The 15,420-nt window shown below is 45.3% G+C and overlaps 1 protein-coding gene across 2 annotated transcripts in view; it reads left to right on the top strand.

The window, feature by feature from the left end:
• SIAE (sialic acid acetylesterase) overlaps positions 1-14,216 on the top strand; it is a 468,035-nt gene extending 453,819 nt beyond the window's left edge. The window contains exon 10 of one of the 2 annotated variants that reach the window (XM_069614537.1): positions 13,320-14,216. In XM_069614537.1, coding sequence (XP_069470638.1) covers positions 13,320-13,556 — 237 coding nt within the window. In that variant the 3' untranslated portion in view covers positions 13,557-14,216. The remainder of the gene's footprint in view (positions 1-13,319) is intronic. The other variant, XM_069614538.1, reaches the window with a different exon arrangement.
• The last annotated feature ends 1,204 nt before the right edge of the window (positions 14,217-15,420 follow it).

Genomic DNA, 15,420 nt, shown 5'->3' with positions numbered 1-15,420 from the left:
AAATGGCATGGGCCTTATAAGGTGATTGAACAAACGGGGCCATATAATTATCGAATCTCCCAACCAAAAGATGAATTAGGACCCATATCTATTACATATTACATAAATCTCCTTAAGAGGTGGGGAGAAGATTCTGTTGAGAACACTACCATGATATTAAGCAGTCTATTGACAGAAAAATGAGAGAAAAATACATTGGTTGCTTCCTGCCTACCCCAGAATCAAGACCTATTGGAATTGTTAGAGCAGTTTCTTGATGGCTTCAGATCTGAGCCAGGTAAAAGGGGTCTTTCATTACATCCGTACACCCTCAGGGAAGTCCATTTAAAACCCTATCAGATCCTTGAAGCAAGTAAAGGAATAGTCATAGAGGAGGGTGAGACTATGCTTTGATCTGATGATATTGAACCATCTCAGAGTCCTTGGTCCTCTCTTACAGTGCTTGTTGGCAAGCCAGTTTAGTCGTGGAGGTTCTGCATTGATTTCAGAAAGGTGAACGCGGTATCCCAATTCTGGGGACGAAATTGACATTCCTGGAGCAGGAGCTGAACGTAGCTCCTGGGTTTCATGGCTTTTCCTCTGACCAGGAGTTACCCACCTGACCCACGAGCTACTTAAGTGAAATGCAATGAAGGCCTTCTTGCCATAGTGTATGTTAATGGATGAGATAAAAAATAAACTATCAGTAAAAGCACATTAGAAACACAGATCGAACCTATGTTATATTTTAACATTGAGCGATACACTCTTGTTGGAATAGTCACTCTGGAGTGCTAAGAAAATTGTGGAACTTATTTACATAGTGTGGCATGCACCCACAAATGTATACAACATACACTTTCCTCCTGACGGTACCTCATTTCTCTGTCTCTTGCCATATTGCTTTACAATGAATTGACTTTTAGTTCCTGTGTCTTGGGACAGTATCCCGCTAAGCTGCTACCTCACACTTGATCTTTACCTAATCTGTCTGCCGTGATATCCACCAGTGTGACTGCATCTCTGTCGATACATGAATCTCTGTTGCTAACTCTTCAGTGCCCGGGTAGTTTTCTCTTTCTTGCTGCCCCTTCTCTGCTAAACGCGTGTTCTTGTGCTCTACTGCTGCAGTTTCTCTTGTTGGATGAAGATCCAGGATAGGGTTTGAAAAGTAACTGACTGTATTTGTTTTCCCTTTTGCATAAGAAAAGTACATTGGTGATATCTGATGTGTCAGTATGGGAGAAGTGGACAGCAGGACTGATTGGGGATAGTAAGGTTTGGGGAGCTTTGTGAGTGGGACCAGCTATTGATTAAGGCTTGTGTCCATGGGAATATGGATTTCCCATTGCATGGTCAAAAGGAGAAGCACACAATCAGCCATTTCATTGGCTCTCATGCCAATTTCTGACAGCATTGCTAAGTCTAGGGCGTTGCTTGCTCAAAAATGTAAACTTCACTGAATCACATTAAGTGCCAGTAGCATCACTGCATTGCGAATAACAGATGTTGTTATTATCAAACTAAATGACACTTCTTTTGACTGCTGAAGAATGGAAGGCAGGGACAGCCCTGCTAGAATTCAAACATATGCATGAAGTTTGCACCAATATCTTTGGAAATTGACATATGTGTACCTGGCCTCATGGGATGAACCCACTTTGCAGTAGCACTTTTGTTTGTATGCTGCACAATAATAATCTACATGCAAAGTAAGTGTTGCAGTTAAACATTGTATAGTCCACTAAAGCTGATTGTGCAGACAAACCGTTTGCACAACAAGCAAAGCTCAAAGGCTTTAAAAAAAATGTACTCTATCAATACTTGGTTATTTGTTTTATTTAAGAGCAAGCACTGATTGAGAAGCGAATGGGGGCTTTGAAATGCAAATGGTCCAACCCAGGGTAATGGCACTATCTATTAACACATAAGAAGAGGAGAGAATTGTAAGAGGAAATGAGAACCTCCTACAACCTTTGTATGTTCTGCTGTAGTTACCAATGGCAGGGTCCAATTAAACAAATACTGCTTTAAACAGTGTGGAGGAAAAGGATTTCCAGCACATGCTGAGAGGCACTTTTGCCGAGTGCCCACTAAAATAGCTGCAAAACTTTGCATGCAGGTCCATCATGATGGCTCTCAGATGCAGTAGCTTCTAAATAAAATGGCACTGTCTCCCTTTACAGTAGACCCATAAGAATGCTGCAGCACACAACACATTTTTAACTTGGGCTATTAGGTGTCGCGTGTGACCCCCTATATGCTGAAACTATTGCATTAGCGTACAGATAGGGAGAAATGGCAAATGAGGAGGGATTCACAGCTTGTAGGTGATGTTTGTTTATTTGCTCACCCATTGACTGCCCGTGATCATGCTAATTCCTGTGGCCATTCCCACCCAGTTCCTGCCTCTCCCTACATAAAACACTTCCTCATGGGAACTGTTTGAGCTCACTTTAATCAAGGCTTAGCATCAGACTTTGCAATCGAGTGCCTGCCTGTTTTGTTTCAAAGAAGTCTTCTGATAGTTAATGACTTAATTCAAGCTCTAAACCCACTACTTGTGTAGGAAGTGTCTTAACAAGGGTTTGCTATCAACCACTCGATTTATAAGCACTATGTGTGTTCTTCTCTGAAGTCCTGTTAAAAATAAACATTGGCAAGTATTAGGCATTTGCTGGGCATGCTACTAGATGCGCAGGTTCTCGTACCTTTTTGTACCAGTTGTCATCAATGGCCAGTTAATACCACTACGGCAGTGCCTGCAAGTGTCTTTGCCATGCCTACACAAACCCCAAACTGTTATTGCCAATGCTTGTTTTACATGTCAGCGCTCACTGAATTAAGCTAATACCATTCAAACTTCAATGGATAACTTAGAAGTCCCTGTGAAACTGAGGAAACGTAATGCATCTTTTGAAGTTTAAACAGGTCTGTTTTCATTTGGTTGAGCCACTGCAAAGATGGAAACAAATGTATCTGTCAATGCACTTCCAGTTTCCTAACAAATTGCAGCTCCTGTTATGCTCTGCTTCTATCTAATGGTGGTAGTAGGCAATTACTACAGAATCGGTTTTTCAAGCAGGCGACTTTTAAAGCTCCTGGCCTTAGTGGGAAGCCTTACCAGGAGCCAAATCACTCAAACCAGGAGCTATTTAGCACTCAGTGCCCAGGCATTTCGAACCCAGCAATTCAACAGTTATCCTATGCCAAGAATAGACGATCGAATTGATTGGGAGCCGCCGTTTTCCTCTCCAAGATTGATCTGACAAAGGCATAGTGGCAACTACCCTTTAATCCAGAGGACAAGGAGAAAACGGCTTTCTCCATCCCTATTGGACAATTACCTTTTGTACTGCACCTTTCAAAGGTTAATGGTGCCAAGTCCTTCACCCTTATTTGTCTTTCTGCGGGGCTTATTTCTATGATCTAATCATCCATAGTAAAACATGGGAGGAACACCTACACCACCTATACTTAGTTACCATAGCCTTGAGGGGAGCCGGGCTCACAGCGAATCCAAGATAATGTCACTTGGAACAGTCACCAGTCAAGTATCTTGGATTATTTGTGAGTAATGGGCGTGTTCAGCCCCAAAGTGAAAAGGTGAAAGCTGTCCAGGAAACTCCAGTGCCCAGAACCATAAAAGGTCTGAGACCCTTTTGGGGACTAGTGGGGTATTATAGATGATTCATTCCCAGTTATCCTTCTCACACATCTTGCCTCACTGATAAACCTAAGAATGTAGAACCCTCAATAGGGAAAATGGAGAGATGAAGGCCAAAAATGTTTGGACAAACTCAAGAATATTCTGTGCAGTGAACCAGTGTTAAAGATGGCAGATATTTTTTTTCTTGAATGTTTTTATTGGGTGTTTTTTGTCATTCAAATTTTAGTGAAGAAAGGAGACAAAACAATATCCAGTCAACATACCAACCAAACATATAGAATCATGAAACAAATGAATGGTTGTACTGTCTGACATACTATAAGCATAAGCAAGAGAATCAAACCTGTTACATCACGGGACACAAAAAAATGAATAAAGCAAATTCAAAATGAAAGGAAATAAAAGGGAAAAAATATAAGCAAAAAAGTAAAAATCTATATAGCATAAATCTGTACAACACTGGGGATTAACTAACTAACAGTACTCAGTGGGAGAGTGCAAACATCAAGAGGTATAACAATGTGAAAGACATATCGTGTGGTTTAAAATGCAGTGCGGGATTATCATTCTGGGCCTCAAATTAAATAAACGGTTCCCATTCGGCAAGACATTCGGACATTTCACCCTTAAGTGAGGCCTCGATCTTGCACACAGTCACCACAAACGATAGCTTAACCCATCATTACCTAATGTCAAGTGCAGTAGGGGACTTCCAGTTACGCGCCAGTACAACCCTGGCGTCAACCAGGAAATGTGTAAGTAATTTGCCAGATTTAGATTGCAATTTATATCATCCCTCAAGATTCCCCAGCAATAACACTAAACACTAAAGGTTCTCATGGAAGTTCTATGCCAGTAATTAGCTTAATCTGGGCTAAATCTTCCTAACAATAGGACTGGATCAGCGCACAGGTCCAACATATATGAAAGTGTGCACCTCCAGCATCAGTCAGAAATTGAGGGGTCCATTTTATGAAGCCTTACAGGCGTAAGGTACCATTGAAATAGCAACTTATAACTTCTCTCCTTTAACAGCACCATTCTGGAGGACTTAGCGGCTCTAGTCCACACATTGTACCCCGTAAGATTCTCTATGGGAATCTGAAAATCCTCCTCCCATTTTGACATATAGGCTTGTGGGGGCTTAAAACGACAAGCCTTAAGCACTCAACACAAGAAATGCATTTTACGAGAGGGGGGGATCTCTGACAAAAAGATCTTCTTAACATGCTGGGACACCTTCGCACAGGTAATCCAATTGTGCAGTTGTATGTAGTTATATCTGTTGATCTCCCTTACCATGAAGATCTGTTTACACTTAAAATTGAACCCACCGTTCCAAACATCCCTCCATCTCACACACCTACCTTGTTGACAGCCTGGTGGAAATTGAGTGTATTCCATACACGGGTAAGGGAGAAGGGAACACAGTCCCTGAGTACTTACGTTCCCCTTTATCCCAATATTCCATCAAAACCTGGGTCGTTGGTAGAAGAGGCGAGTCCCATTTCCTCACCCCTGGTGACCACCAGCACCATTCATGTAAGGGAATTTGAATTGTTGACTGCTGAATAGTTATCCAGTGTTTGGGGTTTCGGTCCGCATCCTTACTATTAAATAGGGGGGGAAGGTGTGCTGCATGACGAGAACTTTCCATATCTGGAACCACCAGGCCACCTTTATCCTTTGTTGCCGTCAGCCCCAGCCCAGAAATATCAGATAATGTCCACGGAGTTAGTCAGTCTTGGCCGAAGAAAAGAGGTTGAGGATTTTTTTCCCGTACAACTTAGAATGAGTGGGTGTCATCCAAACTCCCAACTATTTTAAGGAGATCTCGGTCCACTGAAAGTTAAATGGCTCCCGGGAAGCTCCCGTACTGTCTCAGCTCCTCAGAAACAATAAGAATTATGGATTTAGTATAATTCATCTTAAAGCCAGAGACCCAATAAAATGAATCTAGTAAAAAAAGCTATATGGGGGAGGGTTTCCCGTGAGCAATGCATACAAAATAAAAGATCGGCATTAAGTGCAACATTATGCTGGCAACCAGCAATATCGATTCCACAAATATTATCCGCCCATCGACCCGTACATGCCAAAGGCTCCATGGACAGTGCAAATAGGATAGGGGATAATGGTGGCACCCCTGGCGGGTCCCTCTAGTTAAGGCCAATGGTTCGGCCAAAGCACCATTACATTTTATACGAGTGGTCCAGTGGACAAAATGAGCCTGTATTGGCCAAATAAAAGTGGCGCCAAACCCAAAACTGCCGAGCACTGCAAAGAAGCACGTCCAGTACATGCAATCAAATGCTTTTTCAGCATCTATAGATAAGACCGCCAGTTCCCGGTCATATATCTTTGCATATGTAACCAGATTCAAAACGCTGCAGGCGTAATGAATTGCCAGGCGTTCCGGGGTAAAACCTGTTTGGTCTATGTGCACAATGCTCGGGAGAATGCCTGCTAACCGGGCTGCGAGAATCTTTTGAATAAATGTGGGAATCGTACATTAGAACCGGAATGGGCCTGTAGGATGTACTAAGGGTGGGAGCCTTATCCGGCTTGCCAAAAAGTGAGAGCAAGGATTCACCCATAGAAGGCGAAAACGCCCCAGTGTCAGAAAAACGATTAAATAAGGAAACCAAATGGGGCGAGGGGTAGAAGATCAATGAATTTCTTATTAAACAAGGCCGAATAGCCATCGGGCCCCGGGGCTTTATTGTTGGGGAGGGAGCAGATAACACGGGTAACCCTGTGTCCCAGTTATCCGCACTAAAGAAGGATGTGTAGAATCCCACTAAAACACGCATTGGAGAAGCTTCATCTTCATGTAGTTGACCATTGTCGCCACGCAACTGAGCAATGGCATTTTTAGCCTTCTCGGCCTTCACTTTGTACACAAGGATGCGTGAGGCTTTGTTGGAGGTCTTAAATTAAAATTGTCTAGTTTGAAGCAGTTTTGTGGGAGACATTGGATGCCCATAACGCCTTCAGTTCAGACCGGGGCGCTTGTAATTGTCTATAGGCCCTCCTAGCAACCCCTCGTTTATACAGCAAGTCTAATTCTAACACTTGTTTTTCTGTGTCATCCCTTTGGACCAGCAACAACTTCTTCCTAGCGGAGGCCAAACTAATAAGCTTTCCCCCTAATGTGGGCTCAAGAGCAACCCCAACCGGTTGCAATTGGCACCACACCCGTGAGAGTTTCCTGAAAGTATGACGCAATGCGCCCGGAAATAGCAGTGCTATAAGCAACGTCGGAAAGCAAGGAGTCATTTATTTTCCATAAAGCAGTTTTTCGTGGCCGCTAAGCAAAGGCAAAATTCACCCTGGGAAATGTACGCCCCACCAGATTTCAAACTCACCAGCCGCCACTGCGCCATAGTCACGTGACATGACCTCTCTCCATTCACTTTTAGTAGATTTTAGATACTGTTTGTGCATAACATGTCATTTTACCCATGTTTACCCATGTGTCTCAGGGGTGCTGCTAGGCCTCTGGCTCAGGACGAGTGAGTGCCCTGGCCCAGAAAACGTGCACTCACAAATGCAAGCGCCCACAAGACCTCACCCTACCAAGCAGTGTGCAATATAGTACACACACACAGACACAGCACATGGCCCACTTTTTGGAATCCCTTTCTGATTACTGAATTGTGCATATTTCTGTGATTGCGCAACAGGAACGTTCGCTTTGGGATTGCGGGTGATATGATATAAGTCATTTATAGCACGCATGTACACAAGTGTTTCCAGACGTAAGTCTGGACTTTTTCTTACTTACAGAAGTGCTGCTTTAACTAGTGTGTGAGCTCAGGTAGCGACGCAGCAAATGACACTTTAATGCACTGTTGTTGTGTTGCCGCCAGACTCGTGTGTCTAAAAATGTGTCCTTCGAGCACAGGACAGTGGGTCTCGAATTTCAATGATTAATTTCTTTATGCATACATCATAGTACCAGCTACTCTCAATACAAGCTGCTGTAAAATACACTTGCACACGTAAGAATAATTTACCACCATTAGTATGTAAAACCTAATGCTTTTTGTGTCATATTTTGGTGGGTTTTGGACAGTAAATAGCACATTTTGGAGGCCATTTTTCAAAAGATTTCACGGGGGAGAAGCCCCTTTGGGTGGTGTGGGCTCGCGTGCTGGAACTTACCGCCCCACCACCTTTAAAACTCCCCAGCCGCCACTGCTCCAATGCAAAAGTGGCCCACAGTTGCACATGACCATTCAGTATTGTACGATCGGACTGAAAAAAAAGGTCTGACCGTACAATGCGACCGAAAAATGCTACCACCAAAGGTTCGAACACCAAAGGAACCTTTGGTGGTAGCATTGCAGGTAAGTATAGTATTGCACTAGTATAGTGAGCGGGGTTGCAGGGGAGACCCCAGCAGGACGCCCGCCGGAAAAAAAAAAAGAAACTCGGGGGCAGAAAATCGGGGGCTGGTGCCTTCTCCCCTGTTTCTAATTTGAAATCTATGCAACGTTGTAGTCCAGCTCTACTAAAACGCCATCCTCTTCTAAACGTACCACTGCTTCCTGATCCACTGCAAAGTGTCGTGCTGCTTCCTGATCCATTGCAAAGTGACCCACTGCAAAGTGTCACACTGCTTCCTGAGCCACTGCAAAGTGGCCCACTGCTTCCTGATCCACTGCAAAGGGACCCGATGCTTCCTGAGCCACTGCAAAGTGTCGCACTGCTTCCTGATCCACTGCAAAGGGACCCAATGCTTCCTGATCCTCTGCAAAGTGTCGCACTGCTTCCTGATCCACTGCAAAGGGACCCGATGCTTCCTGATCCTCTGCAAAGTGTCGCACTGCTTCCTGAGCCACTGCAAAGTGTCCCACTGCTTCCTGATCCACTGCAAAGGGACCCAATGCTTCCTGATCCTCTGCAAAGTGTCGCACTGCTTCCTGATCCACTGCAAAGGGACCCGATGCTTCCTGATCCTCTGCAAAGGGTCGCACTGCTGCCTGAGACACTGCAAAGGGACCGAATGCTTCCTGATCCTCTGCAAAGTGTTGCACTGCTTCCTGAAGCGAGGTTCATGCCTGCAAGGTACGGATGGGGGTCATCCTTTGCTCCAGACACTTGTTCTCAGCCTGCAGACAGATAGGAATCCCAGCTAGACCGACTCCTCCCTTCAGCTTTCGCTGGTTGATGAATTGAGTGCCATTAATGTAGGCGTAATAAGTAACCCCTGTTATTACAGGGCTTCGATAACGTTATAATCCAGCATGAAGCACTGTATAGAGGGTGGTATCATTTACATAAAGGCTACAAGTCTCTTAAAACGCCTTATAAGTTAGTCCTACTAGTGGGATAACATGCTTCACCAGTCACATAGAAGAACAATGAACAATAGTTGTAGTTTGACAATGAGAAACCTTCCTTAAAAAAAAAAAAAAAAGAATCCGAGACGGGAGGGATGAGGGGGGAGAAGTAATGCAGGCCTCATGCAAGTGGTGTAAGCTTTAATTAAAGGATGATCTCTTAAAGGCCACCAATGCGCCTGTCTAGGAGGGAGCCTCTGCCACCCTCCAAGCAATGAGGACTGTGACGAGGAAGAAAGTAAAAGGTTGTCATGAAGATGAATCAGATGCAATCCAGGCCAGACAGAATCAAAAGTGAGTGACAACAGTAAGGTTTGTTGAGCTGGATCAAGTTTGCTGCACATTTTGCACCCATTTTTCCAGGAACGTTTGGTCCGTCCCTAGTGCCAAGGTCCGACCGTGTATCCGTATCCTAGGTGCAAACTCGAAACCCAAACTTTTCTGAATGCCTTCTTTCTAAACAATAATGATCTACACTTTGTCCCTTTCTCCCCCCTTTCCCTTCTCAACCTGATCTGGGCCAATTAAGAAAACAGAACTCTGCAACAGGACTCTCTTTCCTTGGGTTTAGAACATGACTATCTTTGGGGACAAAACAGTCGCTGGCTTCAGCACAATCGCTAGGTGTAAACTTGATATTCCCAGTGTGCTCCCAGTTTCACATTCCTCATTAACGTTTGGTTTGACATTCCCATTAAACTCCCAGTTTGACATTCCCAGTAAATTTGCCATCACTGTGAACTCCCCGTAAACTTGACGCCGCCAGTGAGTTCCCAGTTATATATGACCAGTAAACTTGACTCTGCCAGCAAGCACCAGCTGCCAGTAACTGTGAAATCGCCATTAAAATTGCAGTTTAGCATCCCCACTTAGGTTTTAGCTTGGTATTTCCCATCCATTTTACATTTCTAGTGAGGACCCAGTTTGATATTCCCAGTAGGCGTGACATTCTCATGAAGCTTCCAGTTGGACAGTTCCAGAAAGCTTCACATTCTCCCAGTTAGAAGTTGTCAGCAAGCGTGACCATCCCAGTAGCCTACCGATTTAGCCATCACAATAATTTGGTTTAGCAACGTTTGTTTCTTCTCCGCTACTTAGTGCCTGGGTTCCCTTCCCAGGCGAATATGTTCTGATTGTTCGGTCCCTGACACTCTTGGGGTGGGGGTGGAGGTGCCTTGGCTGTTCTTTCGGCAGACTTGGGTCCTTTACTTCTTATCCTCGACTCCTGTGGAGACCGCTCACGTGCTTCTAGCTCCAACATTCCTTAACCCTATCTTTTCAGGGTTGTAAATGCCTTTTCCATCTTTCACTCCTCCAACCTCGTCTCTGTTTCACCTTTGCTTCTCTGCCCCTTCTCTCCACCTGTTTTACCTTTGGTCTCTTTTACGAAGTCTTTCTCCACCCCATTCCCCCTGTTGTCTCCTCCAGACCCCTTCTCAGTGGACCTCTCATTTGTATTCCTGATATTTCCTCAAAATGCCCACATCAGATGTTCCTCTTCGCTCCTCCTAGTATCTTTCCAAACCGCCTGTTTAATCTCCTCTTTCTCCTCACCATTTGCTAATATCACCTCTTCCTTGTTTTCTACATTACTTCAACTTTTGCTCTTTCCAGCCACCTCTCTCCAGGCTTCACGCTCCTATTGTGCTGCTTCCTCTTTTTCTGTGTCTTCTTCTCAAAACACCCACGCCACTCTCTCAGCTCACAGGTTATGTAGGGGGCGTGGCCCATTCACCAGGCCTGCCCCTGCCTAATCGTTATCTGGTCTGGGACCTATTCATGTCTTTCTTCTGTTTGCTTTATCTGTGTACGTTCAGGAGTTTGCCGTTGCTCCCATCGCTCCATTTCAAAATTTGCGGCAGAAGCAGCCCAAGGCTTCATTAAGCCGGACACCATCTTGTCCCCCCACTTGGGGTCTGCCTGGAGCGGGACTGCTTGTTGATTGATTGATTGATTGATTTGTTTATTTATAGAGCGCCTTACACCAAGGCACTGTACAATGGAACAACTAATAAAGAGAACAACAACAAACATTGGGAGCAAAAATTACATCATGAATCATTCGACAACAAAACAGTGCAAAGAGCAATTAACTGAGGGGGAGGGGAAGTGGAGTGGGAGTACGATTGGTGAGGGGGGTCAAGAGAAGGATAGAACAAGTGAAAAATGGAAGGGAGAGAGAGTGAACTAGGAGGGGGGAGAGAGGAGTTAGAAGAGAGAAAGAAGGGGGGAGGAAGAGAGGACAGGGGAGTCCTTCAAGGTGGAGAATGGAGGAGAAGGGATTTAAGGGAAGTGCGAAATGAGGGGAGGGTCGTGTAAGAGCGGATTGAGAGGGGGAATGAGTTCCAGTGAAGAGGAGCAAGGAGTTGGAAGCAGCGGAACCGGGAGGAAGCACAGGGGGAAGGAGGTACAGTGAGGAGGAAATGGTCAGCAGAACGAAGTGAGCGAGAGGGGGAGTAAAAGGTGAGAAGGGAAGAGAGATAAGGAGGAGCAAGACCATGTAGGGATTTGAAAACAAGGCAGAGAAAACAAAATTTTAGCTGTAAGTGGAAAGGTAGCCAGCGAAGGTGAGAGAGCGAGGAGGAGATGGAGTCACGGGAGGTAAGGAGACAAAGGGTATGAACAGCGGAATGGTAAATGGATTTAAGGGGGGCAATCTGAGATGCAGGAAGTCCAAAGATTAAGGAGGAGCAGTAGAAGAGTCGGGAAAAGATGAGAGAGGAGATAAGGAGTTTGGTCGCATGGAATGTGAGGGAGGGACGGATTTTGCGAATGTTGTAGAGGTGGTATCGGCAGGAGCGGGAGGTAAGTGAAATGTGTTGTGAAAAGGTGAGAGAGGAGTCAAATAGAACGCCTAGATTACGAGCATGGGAGGAGATAGGGAGGTTGGAGGGAGGAAAGTGGATGACAGGGGGAGGAGAGGGAGGAGGAAGTGTGTTAGAAGGGAAGAAAAGGACTTCAGTTTTATCAGTATTAAGAGAGAGGAAGCGGGAGGACATCCAGTTCTTGATGGCTGTGAGACAGGAGGAGAGTTTAAGATGGAGGTCAGGTGTGAAGGAGGAGAAAGAGAGAAAGAGTTGAGTATCATCGTGATGGGAGATATCAAAGGAGGAGATAACAGGGGCAATGAGGTAGGTGTAAAGAGAGAAGAGGAAAGGACCAGGTACAGGACCACCTCAATTGAGCTCTGCAATGGTGGCACTCTGTTGTAATTTAAACCGTATTAAATGAGTATCCCACGGTGAGCGGGATGTATCCATGCAGCGAGCGAACCTCCAGCGCGCATTATGTGGTTTCTAAATTGCATGCCATCAGATGGGCATCGAATCTTGAGGTTTTATCGGCTTTGTAAATCTGCAGTTTTTCCATCATCCCTGTGACTTTTCAGTTAGGACTATCTGTGGTGACCAGGTCTTATGGCAGTATTCCTTATTGCTCTGGGGTAACACATCTTTCCATTGTAGCGTCCCTGCTATCCACTCCTTCCCCTCTGACCTTAAATTGGTAACAAATACTACTTAAGGGCAATGAGGACACCAGATCACTCCCCCTTCCCTTCCCCTCCCCCTACCTCAAATCCTACGCCGTAACTCCCTTTACCTACCCCCTCCTCTACTCTCCCCCCCTTGTAAATAGTTCTACTTATTGTTCTAATGACCTGTTCATGTTTGTAAATATGCTTCTCTCACTTTTGTGTCTGTTATATTGAAAAGCGATTTGGCTTAAAGCGCTATATAAATTCAATAAACATAAACATAAAGTGTCATGCTAATGTCTCATGGGTGGTAGGTGTCCTGTCGCCATTTTACAGGACACTCTTGAGTACTGAAGGGTTTCATGTGCATTGGTGCTCTTGCCTGTATTGGGGGTTTCCCTCAAGGGGTTAGGGGTCACATGTGGACCAATGTGACTTGCCCCTGCCAGTTGCTAGGGGAATGGCGGGGTGGACTAGGGAATACTCTCCACACCACACCCGGTCCAACATCGCCTAGCGTTCGGAGGTTGCCAGCTCCCATGGCCACCGCACCCTTTACTTGGAGAGTCAAGCGGTGAACTTTGTCACAGGAGGTAACCTTTAATTTGCTGATTGAGTGTTACTGATGACAGCCTTTGTGGTGTTAAATCTCCTTGCTTATTGTTTCTCATTACCTGGGTGGGACCCACTTCCTCAAGTATTGGAAGGTTTTTCAAAGAACTAATGACAAATTAAGTGTTTAACAGTGCATGGTGTCTAGGGATGGGAATAACAGAATAATATCACCTTTTAGCATTGTGTTTTTTTTTTATCAGTATGGCTAATTATAAGCATGTTTTATTTCCAGGTTGGGTGTTCCAGTGGACCAATGGGAGGCAGGAACGATGTCCAGTGGACCCCTGTAAAGAGCCTCTCCTTCTCCCCGCAAACGGTTACTGTGTCATATAAAGGTTGCTGCGCGCAGGCCATTGCAGGCGTTCGCTATGCCTGGTCAGACTGGCCCTGCGACTACAAGCACTGCCCCATTTACTCCGCAGACGGGACCCTTCCCGCGCCTCCCTTTCTTAAGTATTTTCCAGACTAGGGGCGCAGCGTATCTTGTCTAATCATAATAAGAACGTTTCGCCCAACAATATGATGGAATAAAACACAACGCCCGTGGGGATTTCAGGCACGGGTGCAAAAAGTATGCATTTTATGTTAAAGGGTGGGGCAAGCAAGAGCTGATTTAACCCGTTCACTGCCAGTGGGTTCCTCTTCTTGAAACGGGGCTTGTTTTGTCCTCATTAAAAGGTCTCAAACAAGTCCCGCATATTTTGTTCATTTTACACAGTGTATATTTGTGAGACTCAGAGCGGTTGCGGTGTCAACATTCATATTTGCTTGCTCGATAAAGATGTACAGAATGACCACTTCCTATTGTTTTCATGTGCGTTGCTTTAGCATCCGGAAAGCATTGTGCTGTGTGACGTGTTTCCTGTATGCTCCGGTAGCCACAGTCGCACATAAGGGCATTGTACATTAGGGATGGGGAAGGCATCTTGGGCTTAGCAGAATGATGTTTAGAGAAGCTACGGGCTGGTACTAGAGGCGACTTGGGGGGAGGGACCTGGGGCGGGACGAGAGGGACAGTTGGGGTAAACTGGTTTATAGAGGGTTAATACTTGATTGCTGTTGATAATGTACAAGATTGTATCATGGAACAGTTACTCTTTGTAGAAGCAAAAATCAATAAAACGTGTTTAAAAAAAGATTCGTGCATCTCTTGTATATGGTCAAGGTAAATATGAAAAGGCCTGTGCAAAGGCTCGGGGCCCCATACGCTCTAAAGCTGTATGAGTTCATTCTCACAGAGGTCTGCAAACCTTGTTGGCCCTGCAGATGTTTTGTACTACAACCAGCATCTGTCCTAACCAGCTTAGTCAATGGTAAGGGACTCTGGGACTCAAAAAGAGGTGCCCTCCCTCATAGTTGACAAAGAAATTGGTCCATGTGATAATGTCGCCGTGAAAAAGTCACCAGGCATCTGACTTTTCTTTCATGACCCCTAAAGTTCTTTTCCCAAATATTCTAGGAGGGGTATAGTTATATATTATTACGTCGACTCCTATAATATTTCGGGGAAAGTGTTTGATTGTCTGGAGGGTGCATTGATAGGGAAATGTCGCCACCTGGCTGCCATTTTCCCGACAACATTAGCACTGGATAATGAAAAATCAGAGTGGCAACTTTTGCTGAATAAATATGGCATTTTCTCTCTTTTATGTATGTCTGTATGTATGTCAGGGAAAGGAAATTGACAAGCTCCCAGAACCGACTGAGAAGCACCCAGGGCACCTGGACGGGTGACGCCGGACAGAGTGCTTCACAGGCCACACCCATGGAGACTGAGGCAACAACCCTAGCCAATCCTAACCAACATCCCCAAACGCCCGTTTAGCTGCTACTAGGTACCACTGGGTTGTGGAACTGCCGAGATACTACCATTCACCGCACTAACTGAGGTGTGGACACTGACAGGTGCACTAGCCATATAAGTCGAATGCAGAACCGGCACGGACCTTCCAGAGGCACAGAGTGCCCACGCACCCCATCTGGTGAGATTACGCAAGCCCAACTCCTCAATTCAGGATAGAGATGCCAACTAACCAATAACACTAACAATTTCCTCCTCTGCATACACCTCTCATACTCCAAACCAAACACAACCACAAACCTACAGCACAACAAACCGCACAAACTTCACTACACTGCAACAACAAAACAAAAAAAACACATAGACTTGCACAACAGTACACAACGACTACCGGCCGCAAACACCACAGGCCCAGCCGACGGACCCACCGGGCTAAGGCCGCCAACAGCACATCACTGTGCTCTTGCACTTTTCCAGCTTATTCCCACTAACTCACCCTCCCTCCCTCTTTCAGAGCCGCCAGAGCACCAGG

This window comes from Ambystoma mexicanum, chromosome 9, assembly GCF_040938575.1.
Source record: "Ambystoma mexicanum isolate Mex_15411 chromosome 9, UKY_AmexF1_1, whole genome shotgun sequence".
Classification (NCBI taxonomy): Eukaryota; Metazoa; Chordata; class Amphibia; order Caudata; family Ambystomatidae; genus Ambystoma; species Ambystoma mexicanum.
The sequence above is the reverse complement of the archived record's forward strand: the minus strand, read 5'-3'. Positions and strand labels throughout refer to the sequence as shown.